The sequence below is a fragment of the Podarcis muralis genome, chromosome 7 (assembly GCF_964188315.1).
Source record: "Podarcis muralis chromosome 7, rPodMur119.hap1.1, whole genome shotgun sequence".
Taxonomy (NCBI): Eukaryota; Metazoa; Chordata; class Lepidosauria; order Squamata; family Lacertidae; genus Podarcis; species Podarcis muralis.
Genome location: NC_135661.1, coordinates 81,922,845 through 81,942,841, shown reverse-complemented (window position 1 = coordinate 81,942,841; position 19,997 = coordinate 81,922,845). Strand labels below are relative to the sequence as shown.

The 19,997-nt window shown below is 47.3% G+C and overlaps 1 protein-coding gene across 2 annotated transcripts; it reads left to right on the top strand.

Annotated features, from left to right (window-relative positions):
• The first annotated feature begins 360 nt into the window (after positions 1–360).
• Positions 361–16,348, top strand: CEACAM19 (CEA cell adhesion molecule 19). Of its 2 annotated transcripts, none has more exons than XM_028742240.2 (8): positions 361–930; positions 2,068–2,375; positions 4,694–5,065; positions 8,502–8,691; positions 10,453–10,505; positions 11,815–11,909; positions 13,049–13,090; positions 14,108–16,348. In XM_028742240.2, exons 2-8 carry the CDS (start codon positions 2,324–2,326, stop codon positions 14,153–14,155), a joined length of 852 nt encoding a protein of 283 aa, XP_028598073.2. In that variant the 5' UTR covers positions 361–930; positions 2,068–2,323; the 3' UTR covers positions 14,156–16,348. The 2 variants fall into 2 exon arrangements, with proteins under 2 accessions (XP_028598073.2, XP_028598075.2); XM_028742242.2 differs by lacking the exon at positions 13,049–13,090 and adding an exon at positions 13,151–13,256 and having other exon boundaries at positions 362–930.
• Positions 16,349–19,997: the final 3,649 nt, after the last annotated feature.

Sequence of the window (19,997 nt, the reverse complement as noted above, 5' to 3'; positions counted from 1 at the left end):
GCACAATACCAAATGTAAAAATTCACTGATAAATGTACTGGCTCACTGGGAAAACTTCAGAAATTCATATAGACATGTGAGCTCAGCTACTAAGCAGCCCCTCTGCCTGAGTGATAATCCCTGGCATCCTGATACCTGAGTGCCAGACAGGTAGCCATTCCAGAAATAACAAACCCAGATGAAGACAAAAGGGTGTGATTAACTTGGCTGGGAAATAGGGAAATGTAAATATCTCTTTTGTTACACTTGATGGGTGTTTGGTGGGGGGCAAGGGGAACCATGGGGCAGGGTCCAGGATGCTCAGATTACTGCCACCAGACCTCCCCTTTCATGATGTAACCGTGATGTAGTTTGGGGGGGGGTGTAACGTGGGGATTAGCAGCTAATAAAAGTTTGGGGGCTCTTTTGTTCGGGGCTTCCATTTTGTTCCACCTTGTGGCAGGTGGGAGTCCTGTCGCGACAGCCTTCAATAAAGACCAAGCCTACTGGCTGCTGTTTTGCTCTGGTATTCCTGGCTGGTGTCCTTGTTTTTTGTCCAAGGGAGCCCTCAGATTTCTCTGTTAACACTATGAATTGTAGCTCCATGGGGGGAATTGTGGGATGTATCTCTCCCGTTTTCTCAACAAGCAAACTTTGTGCGGCAGGCAGAAATCCAACCGGTGCAGCTCTGGCTGGCGACGGAGATTCTGTGTGCAACAGATAATTACACCCTGCCTGTCTCGGAAGGCACCCCGCTCCCTCCACCTCCCTGTACCCAAATGCCTGCAGCCAGCCCCACCTTCCCCATCTCTCTGTCACCCTGCTGTCTAACTAGTCAGGTCGGGTTAGGACTGGGAATGTGTGGGTGAGAAGCACAAGGGGAGAGGAAGACAGGGAAGACGGAGGCAGAAAGATCCCTTCCAGATCTTGTCTCCTCGTCCTCGGCGGAAGGTGAGAGAAAAGCAGAATTCTCTTTCTTTTTCCACGTAAGTGGCAGAAGGGGTGAGTGGTTTGTGCAGCGCTGTTATAACCTGATCCCAGGCACTGAGCAACTCAGAAGGAAGCCCTGCTGAATCTGGAAGCGAGTAATTATATGTAGAGCCTGTGGCTCAATGGGTCAGTGTGTCTGGCTGTTAACCAGAAGGTTGGCGGTTCGAGTCCACCCAGGGATGGCTGTGGGCAGGATTGCTGTATCTGGGCCCTGTTTTTTTTGGGGGGGGGGGGTCAAGGAAAGATGGTCGGGGGGGGGCGGAGCATATAAATCAATGTCAAGGCTAAAACAAGGATCACCCAGATTTTTCAGAAGATGTCTGAAGGCAACCCTGTTTAGGGTAGTTTTTAATGCTTGGTGTTTTATCGTGTTTTTAATATTCTGTTGGGTGCTGCCCAGGGTGGCTGGGGAAACCCAGCCAGATAGACGGGGTATTGATTAATAATAATAATAATAATAATAATAATAATAATAATAATAATTTCCTCAAACACCATCAGTTTGGAGTATGAATCTGCCCCATTCTACCAATACAGCATCCATTTTCTTCTCCTCCTTTTGCAAAAAAACCAGACCCCCCCCTCTGCTTTAGAGGTTTAGAGTATTGCTGCCATTGTTGCATTTCTATCTCACCTTCCTCCCGAAGAGCTCAAGGCAGCACACCTCCTTCTCCCTTGCTCTCTGTTCCATCCTCACAACAGCCCTGTGTGGGAGGATCGGCTAGGAGGCAGGGACCGAGGTCACCCAGTAAGTTTCATGGTTCAGCTGTGGGGTTTGAACCCCCGTGGTGGCACCTCCGGCCCTCGTTTGGTACCCTAACCATTCTACTGCACTGCCACCTAACCATGGGGTGCTAGGGTTCCTGGGAGGGGGGACCCTCTGAAGTCCAGTCCCAGAGAGGGGAGGCTTGTCTCTCACCCCACAACTCGCCCATGCCGGCCATGGCACAGAGCCAGCACACCTGGCCTGCTGGTTGGCTCAGTCGAAATTTTAATATCCCAGGACATTCCTGGCAGGCAGTGAGTCAGGCTTGAGCGCCTTTGACGCTGGCCTTGGGTGATGTTGTTGCTCCCGCCTCCCCACCCCCCATCTCACAGGCTCGCACCCCAAAGAGGCCAGACGGGCACCAGGAGGAGGAGAAGGAGGAGGAGGAAGCAGTAACTGGCATAGGATTCCGCTGGGATCAGTATCCTCTTGCAAGAGCAACGCGGACAAACCACCCTGTGGAATGGAACCAGGAAGAAACCCGGGTGCCCAGCTGATTGCCCAGTCTCGGTTTTAAGCTCAGAAGTGTTCTTCTCGCTCGGAGGGGTCATTTGGCGAACTTCGGCCAACTTCCACCAAAGAACCGCCATGCAGGGTTTGAGCAGCCGGGTCCCCTTTCCTGGGGAATTCCTGCTAGCAGGTGAGTTGATGACCAAGGAGTAAGCAATGCGAACAAGCCTGCCAGCTGTTTTGGGGGGCAGGGGATTGGTATGTAGGGTTGCCAACTGACCAGAAAACACCTGGCCCAGCCTGCTCTTCTGCTTTTAAGGAATTTTTTTTTTGAAACATATTAAAATGATCGGGGGGGTGGTCACCTGCCAAGTGTTCCAGATCAAACTATTGTTCAAGGGAACATCTATGGCAACACTTGGAAAGGTTTCTTAAATTAATTCTATTTATTGTAACAAGCTGCTCCGGAGGGTAAGACTCGAACCAATGACTTCAAGGAGATTCTGACTAAACAGCAGGAAGAAGTTTCTGGGAGGAAGAGGCATTCAACAGTGGAACAGACTCCCTCAGGAGATGGTGGACTCCCCTTCCTTGGAGATATTTTTAAACAGAGGTTGGACGGCCATCTGTCATGGATGCTTTAGTTGAGATTCCTGCCTTGCAGCGGGCTGGACTAGATGACCCTCGGGGTCCCTTTCAACTCTGCGGTTTTATGATTCTAACATAAAGACAATTTTTTAAGGATCCTGAAGCTGGCAGCTCTATTCACAACTGGAATGTTGAGGGTGCTTCTGTTCCCTGGCCTGGAGGCCATACAAAAGGAGGGGACACTTTTGCCTGTTTTAGGTTCTGCATGTTAAGCTGCCATGAACGACAGAAGAGCAGGGTCAGTTAAAAAAGTTGGCAATTCCAGTTTATAGAGTTTGGGAGTGTCGCAGGGAATCGGTCAGTGCTGAACGGGGTGGAGTCCAGCAATGTACGGCTGGCCAATGAGTCCTCATCGCTGGCGCACGTGGGTTCATGGGCGATGGTGCCATCTGGGCAGAATTTGGGGGCACACAGCAAAATTAGTGGGAGGGCCTCTCCAGATTCAGCAAGGCTTACCACTTTTTGAAGTAAGTGAAAAAAATATATGAGGAGCCCCCCCAAAAAAAACACCCTGTAAAACCATTATCCCTGGAATTACCGGTATTGCTGGGGGTTAGACTAAATGACTCTGAAGGTCCCTTCCAATTCTATGATTCTACCTAATTCAGACTTTGCCTGGGGCTGATAGGAGCCACCCAAAACACCTAAATGGTGCCCGATGGCGAAATCCTGACCTAATTTTACTGTGGTCAGTAGGCCAAACTTCTGACCACACAGCAGCAGGGGCTGGCTGAGAAGTTGGCAACTGCAGAACGTAGGAAGCTTTCTTATGCCATGCCAGACTAGTATTGCCTACACTGGCTGGCAGCAGCGCTCTAAGGGTTTCCACCTGAAGGCCCCTTTCATTGTCCCGGGGCCTTCTGCACTCAAAGCAGCTGCTCTGCCACTAAGCTACACCTCTTTTCCCCTAGCGTCAGGGTTCTGCACATCTGCGAGTTCCTGCTGGACTGGGAACTGCTGGCAGCTGAACGGGTTCAGAGCTGGTTTGAATCTGTAGTGTGTAGACTAGGGTTGTAACTTTTTGACTCCCCCTGCCCCCCAAAAAAGCCATTTCCTGTAGCAAAATGAACTTTTGCTTAGACACGCTGGAAAAGGGAAATGAAAAGTTGGAATCGCTGTAAAAGTTGGAATCTATTTCTCCTGTATTATAATACAGTCATACTTCGGGTTGCAGATGCTTCAAGTTGTGTTTTTTTTGGGTTGCGGACCGCCGAAACCCGGAAGTACCGGAAGGGGTTACTTCCGGGTTTTGGCAGTTGTGCATGCGCAGAAGCACTAAATCACACTTTGTGCATGCGCAGAAGCGATGAACCGCAACCCGCGCATGTGCAGACGCACTGCTGCAGGTTGCGAACACTGTGGGTTGCAAATGTGCATCCCGCACAGATCACGTTTGCAACCCGAGCGTCCATTGTACATGCTATGCCTATTATACAGTTACTTACACAAAAACTGATTTATTGATTTTGGGGGTGGCCTTTCCTCAAAAGAAATGACCGTTCGTTCCTTTGCTTCTAGGCAAAAGTTCATCTCGCTAAGCTACAGGAGCATGAGGCTGTAAAAAAAAAGTTAGAACCTTAGTGTAGACCAGGCATGGCCAAACCTGGCCCTCCAGCTGTTTTGGGACTACAACTCCCATCATCCATAGCTAACAGGACCGGTGGTCAGGGATGATGGGAATTGTAGCCCCAAAACAGCTGGCGGGCCAAGTTTGGCCATGCCTGGTGTAGACATATGCTGATCCAGGTCAGCAAGGGGGGGGGTCAACTTTCAGACCACTAGGATGCAGGTGATGATGGAGGGTGCTGCGAGTACCTGCGGCCACCTACCCTGACCGTCCCTCCCTCTCCTCTCACGCAGCCTGCCTCGTGGGCTTGTGGGCTCCCCTGAGCCAAGCTACCATTGGCAGTGTCTCGGTCGTGTCCATCCCGGAGACCCCCGTCGAGGGTCAGAACGTTACGTTCGCCGTGGTCAACGTGACGGGCACCATCCGCCAGATCGACTGGTACCGAGGCGTGGCGACGGACGGCTCGACCCGGCTCTTCAGTTACTTCCCTGGGAATGGCAACCCGCAACGGAATGGGGTGCAACAAACGGGGAGGGAATTTGGCTTCCCCAACGGGTCCCTCCTCATCACCAGGGTCAGGCCCAACGACAGCAAGGTCTACACCGTGATGCTTCTGATGCGGCCCAAAGGCTCTCTCAAAGGGTCCATCGAGCTTCACCTGGCACGTGAGTGTTTGGGCTCTCTCCCGCTCCCAATCTCATCGCCTCCCCCTGTTTCCTGTCTCCGTGGCTCAGGGCTGCAGCATGGAAATGTCCATTCCGGCCGTCGTTGAGAATTTGCCAATGCTTAGCTTCAGAGATCCTCTTTTTTTTATATTAACCCCAACAGATAAACAATTCTGCAACATTTCAAATTTAGCAACCAGTCTTTCCACCTATGACTTCCACTTCCCTCCGTGGTCCCCCTAAAATTTCTGTTTATACCTTCACCTTATCACAAAAGGAAAACAAAAAGTTCACCCCCCCACTCAAATCCTATTTGCATTTTAATATAGCGTATTTTTCGCTCTATTAAACACACCAGACTATAAGACGCAACTAGTTTTTGGAGGAGGAAAACAAGAAAAAAAAAAAATTCTGAATCCCAGAAGCCAGAACAGCAAGAGGGATCGCTGCGCAGTGAAAGCAGCAATCCCTCTTGCTGTTCTGGCTTCTGGGATAGCTGCGCAGCCTGCATTCTCTCCATAAGACGCACACACATTTCCCCTTACTTTTTAGGAGAGAAAAAGTGAGTCTTATAGAGCAAAAAAATACGGTATTTACACTTAGTTGTTGTTATTTTTTCTTTTAAGTATTCTGCAAACAGAATACTCTTCTGGGGTCTTTAAAAATTGTGGACAGGAAGGAATTTTGACTTCTCTCTTCCGCAAAAAGAAGTTGTGTCATCCGGACGTTCCTTCCGAATCTCCTGTTTATTGTTTGCATGTATAACTTGGGAATGCTGGAGATGGCACAAGGAGATACTGGGCTGCTTGCTCCTGTTACATAACACAACTCAAAGTGCAATTAGCGTTATATAACCACCCACTTCTTCCTTGTACGCAACTGTCAAACGGGGGTGTCGAATGACTGTAGCTGTAGGAACATCTTCAGTGTGCACAGAAGGTCAGTTTCTGATGGCATCTCCCGGAAGGGACGGGAGAGGTTCGCTTTCGGAAAACCTGGAGAGTTCAGTATTGCCACAATGCCAAACTGGCGCATCGATTAGATCAGGGTTTGCCAGACTTGGGCCTCCAGCTGTTTTGGGACTACAACTCCCATCATCCCAAGCTAGAGGAGCATGAGGCTGTAAAAAAAGTTAGAACCTTAGTGTAGACCAGGCATGGCCAAACTTGGCCCTCCAGCTGTTTTGGGACTACATCTCCCACCATCCTTAGCTAGCAGGACTGGTACTCAGGGATGATGGGAATTGTAGTCCAAAAAGCAGCTGGAGGCCCAAGTTTGGGAAATCCTGGGTTAGATCAATCAAAGCAAAGATATTTAATGGGCTAAAGAGGTACCCTGTATTGGGTGTTGCCAAACTACAACTCCCATCAGTGCCAACAATCACGGCCAATAGGCAGGAGAGATGGGAGTTGGAGTTCAGGAACATCTGGTGAGCCAAATGTTCCACACACCTGGTTTCAGTTGCCGGCAGAAGTGCACAGATTGAATAATAATAATAATTTATTATTTATACCCCGCCCATCTGGCTGGGCCTCCCCAGCCAATCTGGGCGGCTTCCAACACAATATTAAAATACAGTAATACATCAAACATTAAAAGCTTCCCTAAACAGGGCTGCCTTCAGATGTCTTCTAAAAGTCTGGTAGTTGTTGTTCTCTTTGACATCTGGTGGGAGGGCATTCCACAGGGCGGGTGCCACCACTGAAAAGGCCCTCTGCCTGGTTCCCTGTAACCTCACTTCTCACAATGAGGGAACCGCCAGAAGGCCCTCGGAGCTGGACCTCAGTGTCCGGGCAGAATGATGGGGGTGGAGACACTCCTTCAGGTATACTGGGTCGAGGCTGTTTAGGGCTTTAAAGGTCAGCACCAACACTTTGAATTGTGCTCGGAAACGTACTGGGAGCCAATGTAGGTCTTTCAAGACCGGTGCTATGTGGTCTCGGCGGCTGCTCCCAGTCACCGGCCGCTCCCAGTCACTCATTTTATCAGTTGATGGGCTGAAATGCAGTTGAGGGTTCAACCAACAGGGGGACCCAATGCATGTCCACTCCAAGGGTAGCCCCATTGAGTTCAGTAGGATTTACTCCTAGGATAATGTGTATATGAGTGATGGGGAAATCTGGGCCTTCCAGATGGGCCATTGGCCACGTTTGCTGGGCCTGGTGGGAGTTCATGAGGCCGTCTTAATGGTGGGATTTTGCAGGCAGTTGCCTTACATCGAGTCAGACCATTGGTCCATCGAGCTCAGTATCGTCTACTAGGAATGGAGGAGAAACTGAAATCAGTCTGCATTAAAAGATGAACCTAGCAAATTATCGCTTTCTGGAAGAATACAGGCACACCAAGACACAGCCATCCTTTGCAATCCACCCTTATCTGAATTTTGCGAATGGAGGAACAAGACTAGGATAAAACGTGCGACAAAATACACACCTTGGTGAAAATAACGTACGTAAAGGCATTATTCTGTGTGAAATTGTTCTGCAAAATGCACATTAAGCAAAAATAACATACAAAAGTGTGTTTTGGGAGAAATTTGTGCTAAGAGCCTGACGAATTTTCGTGAAGGCCTTTTCCTTTTCTGAATGCAAACTGGTGAGGGCGTGTGGAGAACAGAATTTAAGACTTGCTGAAGGTGGGGAATGAGAAACTAAAACCAAAGGATTTGTCCATCCCTTTAGCCGACACTGAACAGCAGTCAGCTCTCCAGGGTTGTAGGAAGAGAATATCTCCCAGCCATACCAGGAGATCCTGGAGTTAAAACCTGAGACCTTCTGCATGGAAGCTGGATTGATTGATTGATTGTATTTCCTTGCCGCTTTTTATTCAAACGAGTCTCAACCAATAAATAACCATAATATAATAAAACGTAATACCACATCGCAAATACAGCATACATCATAATTAACAAATGATCAACAAAACAGTTGCAATCTATAAAAAAAGACTTAACAAAACAGCCACTAAAAAATAAGCTAAACTTCACAATTATGAAAAGTCATGTGATTAACACATAATGCAGCGTTTAGAATCTATAAAACAATATTAAAAACATTAACAAAATAGCAATTAAAATATAAGCTGAGCACTAAGTTCATTTTTAAATTCTTTATTAGGAAATTTTATTTACAAACAAACACATAGACACAAAACAAAATTCATATTACACTAAGTTCATTCGCACAATCTCTGCACCCCCATGCTTCTGCCACTGAGCTACAGCCCTTGTCTAAAGGACACCATCTTCTAAGCAGCTGTTTGAGGTTCAGGAAGCCTGTTCCCTTTTGTGTCCTACCTACCTTGCAGGGTCATTGTGGAGAGCTGTGAGGACAAAGCTATTTCCCGTCTCAAGCATTTGCTTGCTCCCTCGGTCTCTCGGTGGGACGCCCACACCCGATTCTGGGTTACTAACACCCACGTCCGTTCTCTTCTCTAGGTGCAACGACTACCACCCCACCCCCTACGACTCCCACCACAGAGCCGCCTCCTGCGAAGGAGCTCACCAAACCTCCCTTGATGCTGGGCTGGATTGTTGCTGGAGTCGTGGTTGGCATCCTGCTTTCGGGGGCTGTCGGGGCTGTCCTGGTCTACCGCTTCGTCTTACAGAAGGCAGACCCAGGCACAGGGTAAGGGGGAATGAGGGGCTGTGTGTTTGGAGGGGTCATGAAGGCAGACCACTGAATTGTAGAGTTTGGATGGGACCATGGGAGTCATCTAGTCCAAACTCCTGCAATGCAGAAATCTATCTATATCTATCATCTATCTATCTATCTATCATCTATCTATCTATCTATCTATCTATCTATCTATCTATCTATCTATCTATCATCTATCTATCTATCATCTATCTATCATCTATCTATCTATCTATCTATTTATCATCTATCTATCTATCTATCTATCTATCTATCTATCTATCTATCTATATCTATCTATCATCTATCTATCATCTATCTATCTATCTATCTATCTATCTATCTATCTATCTATCATCTATCTATCTATCTATCTATCTATCTATCTATCATCTATCTATCAATCAATCAATCATCTATCTATCTATCAATCTATCTATCTATCATCTATCTCTATCTATCTATCTATCTATCTATCTATCTATCTATCTATCTATCTATATCTATCATCTATCATCTATCTATCTATCTATCATCTATCTATCTATCTATCTATCTATCTATCTATCTATCATCTATCTATCTATCTATCTATCTATCTATCTATCATCTATCTATCTATCTATATCATCTAACTATACCATCCATCTATATCTATCTATCAATCTATCTATCTATCATCTATCTAGCTATCTATCTATCTATCTAGCTATCTAGCTATCTAGCTATCTATCTATCATCTATCTATCCTCTCTCTCTCTCTCTCTCTCTCATCTATCTCTCTATCTCTCTATCTATCTAATTTAATTTTCTAAATTACATTTCAAAATATTCATTTAAACAACCTTAAATCAATGACTTCCCTTCTCTTTCGGTGGTTCATTTTGCATACCATACATCCGTGCATATTTTACATGAACTAAACCATTCAGTAATCTATTGCTACATCCATCAAAACTTATTTACGTTGTTGAAATTATCTTAATGCTACTAGCGTTTTTAAATAAACAAATCCCCCCCCATATATTCAGTAAACATTTCCCAGTCTTCTTTAAACATGCATTCTTCTTGTTCTCTTATTCTATATGTTAAGTCTGCAAGCTGCGCGTATTCCATCAGTCTAAGTTGCCATTCTTCTTTGGTTGGGACCTCGCTCGTTTTCCATTTTTGGGCTAACAAGACACGGGCTGCGGTTGTGGCGTACATAAATAGTCTTTTTTGACACCTGGGAATTTCCCTCTGAATTATCCCCAACGACAAAGACTCTGTTTTTGTTTGTTTTTTGAAAATGTACTTTTAATCATTTTTTTCAATTCATTATATATCATTTCCCAGTATTCTTTTACCCTTGTTAAAGGAGACATTGCTGAAATCTCAAGCATTTGTAACAGAGGGCCATCCAACCTCTGTTTTAAAACCTTCAAGGAAGGAGAGTCCACCAGCTTCTGAGGGAGACCATTCCACTGTCAAGCAGCTCTTACTGCCAGAAAGTTCTGCCTCATATTTAATCGAAATTTCCTTTCTTGTAACTTGAAGCCATGGGTTCGAGTCCTACCCTCCAGAGCAGGAGGGAAGAAAAGCTTTCTCCCTCTTCCATGTGGCAGCCCTTGAGATATGTGAAGATGGCTTTCCTATCTCCTCTCAGTCCCCTCTTTCCCAGGATAAACAAACCTTGCTCCCTCAACTGTTCTTCATAAGCGAAATGTAGATACGTCAATGGGCAACCTCTCACCCATTCAAATTTTTTTCTAGGATGCCCACAAGACTGGATCCAAGAGGGAAAAAGCCACCAGCACCCAAACATGGTGAGTGACCTCCTCTAGAATATTTGAGAGTCCGGGGATTCACTTTCCCCCTGCAAACAGTGGTGCGTGTGTGTGCTTTGAGTGGGATATCGTTTTGTTCTAGCAAACGGGATGTTAGCCCTGTGTACCTGAAGAAGCGTCTCCACCCCCATCGTTCCGCCAGGACACTGAGATCCAGTTCTGAGGGCCTTCTGGCGGTTCCCTCAATTCAAGAAGTGAGGTTACAGGGAATCAGGCAGAGGGCCTTCTTGGTAGTGGTGCCCGCCCTGTGGAACACCCTCCCATCAGATGTCAAGGAGATAAACAACTATCTGACTTTTAGAAAATATCTGAAGGCAGCCCTGTTTAGGGAAGTTTTTAATGTGTGACATTTTGATGTATTTTTAATCCTTGTTGGAAGCCGCCCAGAGTGGCTGGGGAAACCCCGTCAGATGGGCTGCATATAAATAATAGGATTATTATTATTAGCCTACTAGAATCTTGATAAGGGACGCAGGTGGCGTTGTAGGTTAAACCACAGAGCCTAGGACTTGCCAATCAGAAGGTCGGCGGTTCGAATCCCCGTGACGGGGTGAGCTCCCATTGCTGGGTCCCTGCTCCTGCCAACCTAGCAGTTCGAAAGCACGTCAAAGTGCAAGTAGATAAATAGGTACCGCTTCGGCGGGAAGGTAAACGGCGTTTCCGTGCGCTGCTCTGGTTCGCCAGAAGCAGCTTAGTCATGCTGGCCACATGACCCGGAAGCTGTACGCTGGCTCCCTCGGCCAATAAAGCGAGATGAGCGCCACAACCCCAGAGTCAGCCACGACTGGACCTACGTAATGGTCAGGGGTCCCTTTACCTTTACTTAGAATCTTGATAATAACGCTGCTCAGCAGCAACCTACAAACGTAACAATAGCTCCATTGGATCAGACAGTGGCTTCTCAAGTCCAGCATCCCTTGCTCACAGGGACTAACCAGACACCCATGGATGGGTGTAGCCATGATTTTTGTTGGGGGGGGGGGTAGGACCTCATATTTGTATTGATTTGTATTGGTTTGATGGGCCACTGCTGCTCCCATTAGCTACGCTGGGGAGAGGCTGGGGAAACCCAGCCAGATGGGTGGGGTATGAATAATAAATTGTTATTATTAAATTACTATTTTGCCTTTGCACTCCTGGCAGCTTGGGGGGGGGGGCAATGGCTCTCTCTCTTCGCCTGTAGTTTCCAGCAACAAGGTTGTTGTGAGAACGACATGCTATGCAGTTCTGAGGCATGTGCAGAATCGACAAACGTTACTGGTGATTTGTTCTAATCTCTGCTTTCCAGGTGACAAGGAGCCCATTTATGAAACGATGGATTCGCCTGTGGAATCGCCCAGAGTAGAAGGGAAGGAGCCTCCACCAATGTCTGCACCTCTCCCTGTAAGTGAAGGCATGGATGACCAGCCAAACGCCCTGGACTCAACCGCTCCTTGGTTAGGTTCTGCAAATGGGGTGTGATGGGACTGAGAGGATTAGGAGTGGCTGGGAGCGGGATTTCTAAGTCAATGAACTCCACCGTGCAACTCCCTTGGTCCTGATCCGGACTCTCGGAATTCCAAAGGTTCTGTATGAATTTGTTGGAACGGCCCTTTCTTCTGCACATTTGAGAGTCTGTGTGCCTAAGGGTGAGTTTGTCAGGGACCGTGCTGAGGAGGGTGGGAGCCTCCCCCTCCCCCTGCTCCTGATCCGGATCCTGAATCTTCCCAGGAGCAAGAGGACAGTATAGATTTGGAACAGCGGTTTGCAGAGGGACATAGTTCAGAAGGCAGAAGCTGGGAAATACTGGATGGAGAACAGCTAGGAGAAGAAACTCTGGAAGAGAGAGGGTTAACAGATTCACAGTCCCTGGACAACATTCACCCCCCCTTCTCCAAAGTCACGGACAGCTCAGAAAGTGGCAGAACAGAAAGCACAGAGGGCACAAGCTCAGATTACAAGACGTAGGAGTGACGTAGATTAATAGGGACAGAAGGGGGTGAAATCCTTAATTGGGAGCACCGCCATTCTAGGAGATTGTTTCTTTGTTCTCTCGCTGTATAAAAGTTTCTAACTGGTAAGAAGACTCCTTTCCCTTTGCTCTGCTTATCTACTGCCACGGGGGAGGAAGCCTGACAGAATTTAAAGGACTCCCCCAGCCAGTGGCATAGCTAGAGGGGCAAATGTTGTGGATTGCCCCGGGCGGCACTTACCTTTGGGGGTGGCATGCCGAAGCCCAAGGTGGTTTTCCAGACCAGACGCCCTGAGAGCCCAGCATGCCACTCGCAAAAGCTGCTTGGGGCTGGGTTCATAGTGTGCGCAAGCTGTTGTGTGTCCCCCGGCGCCGCTCTGGTGGCCGAGAAGGATGCAACAGGCGCGCACCAGCCCCATGAGTGGTGCTGAGCTTGCAGGTTCCCCAAAACACCACGTCCCTCCCCGCCACCAAGGAGCAAAATCTCAGCAAAGGGAGGATCAAAATGAAGCCCACCCTTTCACGATGATCCAGTCTTTTTCATTGCCCACCATATTCTTTCTCTTCACAGCCTCTGCCGGGTCCTTGCCCCGGACTGGACACAAACTACATGGTAAGTTCTTAACCCTGTGGGAAGCTTAACCGGACTTTTCATTTCTTCCTATATCCATAGAAATGTAAGCCCGTCGTCACGCTTTGCAGTTTGCAAGCCGGCCCGAACACTGGGACGACAAAGGGAAGCATCGCCTGACATCGCTATGAAGTCAGGTGATTGACAGGTGGGCATCTGTCACCTTTGGCTTGCCAGGAGCTTGGGAAATCAAGATCTGCCCTGCCAGCCAGGAAAGATCCCAGACCTTTCTGCCGCAAGGGATAGGGCAGGTGGGGTTGTTGTGATCTATAAGGGGAGGGAAGCAGGTGGCGGTGAGGTCTAAGGCTGGGTAGGCTGGGTTGGTGAGCAGGGGATCACCATCTCTGGGCAACCTCTGGAAGGTCATAGAGTAGAATCTTAGATTTGGAAGGGATCTAAGGGTCATCTAGTCCAACCCCCTGCAATGCAGGAATATGCAGCTGTCCTGTACGGGGACTGAACCTGCGACTTTGGCATTATCAGTACCAAGCTTTAATCAACAGCTTGGGACCAGATTACCTTTGAGATTGCCTTACCCAATTTATGCTCGCACGGCATTTATCCCTGCATTGCTGGGGGGCTGGACTAGATGACCTTTGGGTACCTTCCAACTCTACAATTCAATTCTATGGCGGCTCCAATCTGTGGAGCTGGTGCCAGATAATACTCATTCCACATGAGAACTCCTTGTCTATTGAGGCCAGGCAGGCACCTTCCTTGTACTCTTCTGCACACCTATTAGAAAGATTTTTGTTTAGGCAAGCCTATTTAAGTCACGTAGAACGCTGGCATGGACTTTCATCCGGTTTTTAGCTTAGCGTTGACTCTTAATTATTTTTGTGGAGGTGTTAAATTTCTGTTTCTGACTGGTTTTTACTGTTGATCTTATAGTTTTATTCGTTTGGTGAACCGACTTGAGGTTGTTTTTGTTTTGCAGTCAAGAGATAGATCAGCTTTGTGAAATTAATAAACAGGGTTCCTTTCCTCTTTAATTTTTAGGAGTTGCTACGCAGAGCAGAATCCATTTACGCCGAGATCAAGAGGTGATTCCTTGCCTTGAAAGATGCTTCTCTGACTGCCCCCCCTCGTGCCAGCTCCCCACCCCCTGCTCCCTGAGAAGTGACTCATTCCAGTATTTTGGGATGCAAATTCTCCATCTCCCATCATTTTGCTCTCTCTTGTCTGCTGCTGGCAGGATCTAGAATCCTTTCACCTTAAGACTGTGCATACAGCCAAGAATTTCAACCCACTGCCAAGTTCAAAGGCGATCGAGCCCAGGACTTTTCTCCTGATGGGACGGAGGAGCAAGACAGAGCTTGCTGTTGCCTGGGCAGGTCGATCTCATCTCTCCCTAAAAATGGACCACCACGCGTGGCTAAAGTCTTGCTCCTTTTCAAGGAATTCTGGCGGCGGGAGGAAATATTTCTGCTTGCGAATGTGATTATTTTGGTCTTCTGGGCTTTTTTGATAATCACGGGGTTTTTATTTTTGTTTTTTAAAAAAAGCAGCAATCTACTTTGGTGCTCAGAACATCTTTCTGTTTCCTGGAGGGCTGCTCTGCAAAGTGTTGGAGGGGTGCTCTGACTCCCCCCACCCCCAAGAACCACTTTCTTTGCAAGGTGTAGATCAGGAAATGGGAGGCCACAAACACACACACTCTTTGAGGTCATATTTGGCTGAGGACACCCCCCTAAGATGCTCTTAGACAGCATCTTAAAAAGCAGAGACATCACCTTGCCGACAAAAATCCGTATAGTTCAAGCTATGGCTTCCCCAGTAGTGATGTATGGAAGTGAGAGCTGGACCATAAAGAAGGCTGATCGCCAAAGAATTGATGCTTTTGAATTATGGTGCTGGAGGAGACTCTTGAGAGTCCCATGGACTACAAGAAGATCAAACCTCTCCATTCTGAAGGAAATCAGCCCTGGGTGCTCACTGGAAGGACAGAACCTGAAGCTGAGGCTCCAAGACTTTGGCCGCCTCATGAGAAGAGAAGACTTCCTGGAGAAGACCCTGATGTTGGGAAAGATGGAGGGCACAAGGAGAAGGGGACGACAGAGGACGAGATGGTTGGATAGTGTTCTCGAAGCTACCAGCATGAGTTTGACCAAACTGCGGGAGGCAGTGGAAGACAGGAGTGCCTGGCGTGCTCTGGTCCAGGGGGTCACAAAGAGTCGGACACGACTAAATGACTCAACAACAACAACAGGGCTTTTCCAGGACACCTCTAGTTTAAGCCTGAATTCAGTCCTGCCCTGGAAAATTCAGGTTGAGCAGTGATCGTTGATGGGGAGGTCTTGCTCAAAACCCTGCTTCCCCCAAAGATCTGACTTTTTGCAAGAAGGGAGCTGTGGGGGTGATTCTTGCTATGACGCAACATCCTCTGACCTCCCTGCAAAACAGATCGGAACAGATGCTCTCTAAATCGCTAGTGTCTCTAATCTGTTTGGAAGTGCCCTTAGTTTAGGATCTTCCCTTCCTTCCTTTCCCACACATGTGAGGTTTGAAAAGTCTCTTCTCCTGCGTAGTCAGCACTTTAGACTAAAGCAAAGATACGTATTACATTGGAGGAGTGCGAGGATGTCAGCCTTGTCAGATTTTCGTTCTTCTTTTTTACATGAATCCCCAGAGCTACAAACCACTGCTGGTTATAAAAGATTGGCTGTAAAGGGTTTTTATTTTTAGTCGGATGCTGTCAGCCTGGGTAGCTCAGTTGGTTAGAGCATGGTGCTGATGATGCTAAGTTTGCAGGTTCGATTCCCGTATGGGACAGCTGCATATTCCTTCATTGTAGGGGGTTGGACTAGATGATCCTTGGGATCCCTTTATGATTCTGAATACTCCTTGCTAGGAATCACAAGTAGGCTTTGGGTTGGCCATCAATGGGACAGGATCCTGGAATAGGCTGTCCACTGGCCTGATTCAGCAGCTTCTTCTTATTGCTACGCTCTTAATTAACGAGCAGGGTGCCCCCATTCTGAGCCTTGGGATGAGTTTTCAGTGTCACAGCTGAACTGAGTTTACAGTCCTTTTGCAAAAAAAAACCCCTACCTCCGCCCCCGGTGAGTTTCTTCATTTCAAGCAGTCTATCTGATATAAGGAATGTCGTGTTGTTATCACTGTCAAACAAACGGAGAGCCAGGGGACCCGGCTGCAAGTCGACCAGATGTCTATGCTTAGATATTGTTGTAGCAAAGAGGTATATGAATTGTTGAAATAAATAAACAAAGTAAGGTATCAGTCGACCCTGATGTACTAGGACTATGGGAAATGATGGCTCAATTGGGCTGGCACACCCTATGAATTGAGCAACGTTGTGCCTCTGAGTATAGCCCTTGAATTGGGGATCCAGACCAGAACTTGGCCCCTAAGTCCACACACACACAAATCCACTCCTGGTTTTCCCTCTTATCAAAGTGTTCTTTTTTCTTTAGTGTGCTGATTTGGGCTTGTCTACACTTCTGGTTAGGGATAGGGGTGGCGCTGTGGGTTAAACCACAGAGCCTAGGACTTGCTGATCAGAAGGTTGGCGGTTCGAATCCCTGCGACAGGGTGAGCTCCCGTTGCTTGGTCCCAGCTCCTGCCAACCTAGCAGTTTGAAAGCATGTCAAAGTGCAAGTAGATAAGTAGGTACCACTCCGGCGGGAAGGTAAATGGCATTTCTGTGCACTGCTCTGGTTTGCCAGAACCGGCTTAGTCATGCTGGCCACATGACCCGGAAGCTGTACGCCGGCTCCCTTGGCCAATAAAGCGAGATGAACGCCGCAACTCCAGAGTCGGTCACGACTGGATCTAATGGTCAGGGGTCCCTTTATCTTAACCTTTACACTTCTGGTTGGTCCCTGCCTAGCAAGCATGGGTCCAAGAGGTTTCCCCACACTTTCTAGGCACAGGTCTGAGCAGTTTCCCCATTCCCTGGAAAACCTGGAAATCGGAACAAATGACAACCTGCAGAAGATCCAATTGTTTTTCCGACTCAGCGCTAAACCGCAAGTTTTCCTGGGGGAAGGCGGCGAGGCAAATGGAGGTGTAAAAAAGCCCTTAGAAGGGCTGGGCATGCTTTTTAGTTTAAATACCTGGGCATCAAAAACCCTGGCAAGTCACCCAGAGATCTATGTGCAGATCTTCCTGCCCACACCCGGCCTAACCCCTTTCATGCAGGATGGGCAGGAGGAAGGACTGATAAGCTCTTTAGAAATCTTCCATGTGGCTATAGCCACCTCTTGTTTATCAGACATCTAAGGCTGCTGCCACATGTTCTGCTTGAACAGGCTGGTCTGATCTGTAAAAGTTTCATTCTGATGTATTTATTGTTTTCAACTAGCAACTTCATACCTGGCCGTGCTTGGGAATTCTAAGGCTTATCCTCACCTCTGGGAAAACCTGTGATTCTGTGCTGAATCTGAACAACCGGGAATCGGGCTTTCATTCCCCTTAACTGAGCTCTTCTTGCCCCCATCCCTGAGACACGACAAATCCTCTTTCTGCTTAGAGTAACAGCCAGCCTTTGCTGTGGATGCAACTCTGGCAATGGTCCTTTTGTTCAGATTCCAACCCTCACATCAAACAAGTTTCGAAAGGCGCAGCCTGCCAGCTTGGTTCAAAATACCGCCCAATTTTATGCTGTAATAAACGGAAATCTGCCCTTATTCCCTTATGGGGGACACAAGAGCCCTTATAGAGTCCTTTGCAGATACTCCATCGGTTGGAGAAAATAACAGAGGCCAACCAGAGAATATTGAGAAGCAAAGCAGCCAGTAAGCCTGATCTTTATTGAACTGTTGCAAGAGGGTGCCCCCTTCACACACAAGAGAAGGAGGAGGAGCCAGAACCCAGGTGTGTCCGCCCTTATATAGACATTTTAAATTGCCCGCCCTGGAGTCCAAGACCACCCCCAGACACATCATACCTACATCACAGAAAGGGCGGTCTACAGCAGAAATCTGAGTGCGTTGTTTATCTCCTGTTGTTGTTTATCTCCTGTCTGGCAGGTTACCTGTTAATACTTACTTGATTGGATACCCTGGGGAGCCTGGCCAGTCTTTTGTAATGATAAATACTTAGTTCCTTAGCCAGGTCACAGGCTCACCCTATTCATACACAGATATACCCTTAAGACAGGTTTTGTGAAGGAAAAGACAATGGGGAGGCTTTTCCATTTTCCTTTGACCTTGCAGAGAAAACATTTGGTCAGTTTGGGAGCCAAAATGGCTCCAGGACTGCCCTCCTGTGCTGCCTCAGACATGTGGCCCATACATTTATGTACGTGTTTGCCTGGCACATCCATGAACATTTATTATATGTATATAATACCTTAATATTTTTATTTCAATGCGAACACAGACAAAAAACCACTCCTTGATCTCGTGAACTGTCACGCAAAATTCAGCCAAGGCATCTAAAGCGGTCCAAATGCACAGTGAATATACAGCTTTCCAAAACAGGTATTAGACCCACCAATTTAGTCTTTCCTAAGCTGCTGGTGCTTATCTCGACTGCCGAAAGCATCCCTTGAGAGAAGAGGCAAAGACGTTTCAGTGATAAGGGAGGCCTGTTATTATTTGTAATATGGGAGGCCTGCTATTATTTGTGACCTGCTACCCGAGAGTGTTTTGCTAGGAAATTCGCCCCAGTTGGTTTCAAGATGGGAAATGTTTAACAGAGTCACAAGATGTAACAAAGCAGGTTTCTGTTACGGGAGAAAGTTGCGTTTAGCCATTTAAGGAATGCAAATAGAGAGGAAATGCCCCTGACACTGGGGAGAGGGGGGAGGAAAAGGGAGAGAAAGTATTTGTGAGGAAGGTCCAAGTGAGGCGTCGTCGCTCACTACCTTAATGCTTAAAGCCCACAGTTCACTAAGGCTGAGGGCCTGGGAAGAGGATGGCCCCAGCCTTAGTGGTCCCATAGAAACTGGGCTGCTGTAGTGTGTGAATGTTATTATTTATTTAGTTAATTTGTATACAGTGGTACCTTGGTTCTCGAACTTAATCCATTCCGGGAGTCCGTTCGACTCCCAAAACAGTTCGAAAACCAAGGCGCGGCTTCTGATTGGCTGCAGGAGCTTGTTGGGCGTTCGGCTTCTGAAAAACATTCGCAAACCGGAACACTTAACTTCCGGGTTTGTGGCGTTTGGGAGCCGATTTGTTCGGCAACTAAGCTGTTTGAGAACCAAGGTATGACTGTACAGTGGTACCTCTGGTTACATACTTAATTCGTTCCAGAGGTCCGTTCTTAACCTGAAACTGTTCTTAACCTGAAGCACCACTTTAGCTAATGGGGCCTCCTGTTGCTGCCGCTGCGCCGCCGCCGCACGATTTCTGTTCTCATCCTGAAGCAAAGTTCTTAACCCGAGGTACTATTTCTGGGTTAGCAGAGTCTGTAACCTGAAGTGTATGTAAACTGAGGTACCACTGTACTGGCCGTCATCTGCAGATTTCCGGGTGGTTCACAGCATAAAAATACAATATAAAAACACCAAATACATGATAAAAACAAGAACAAAAATAATAATAACCAAATCAACAAGCCCCTCCCCCAATACACTCGATGCTGATCAAGCTGTTCAGGAAGCAAAGGGGCTGGAATAAGAGAGGGAGCTCTGAACCCCAACAGTGATGTTTATGAGGGACTGCATGCTAAGATTTGTGTGAGTACAGAATTACAAAAACATTGAGGAAGGAACACCCTAAAGGGCCAGGTGTGAGCATGCTCAGAGCCAACAAAAGTGTTGTGGGGGCGCACCCTCCAACATTTCTCTGATGAAAATAGGGACGTCCCATTCCATGATGATAATTTTACTGTTTATACCCCACATATCTTACTGAGTTGCCCCAGCCACTCTGGGCAGCGTCCAACAGATATAAGAAACATAATAAATTGTTTAAAAAAA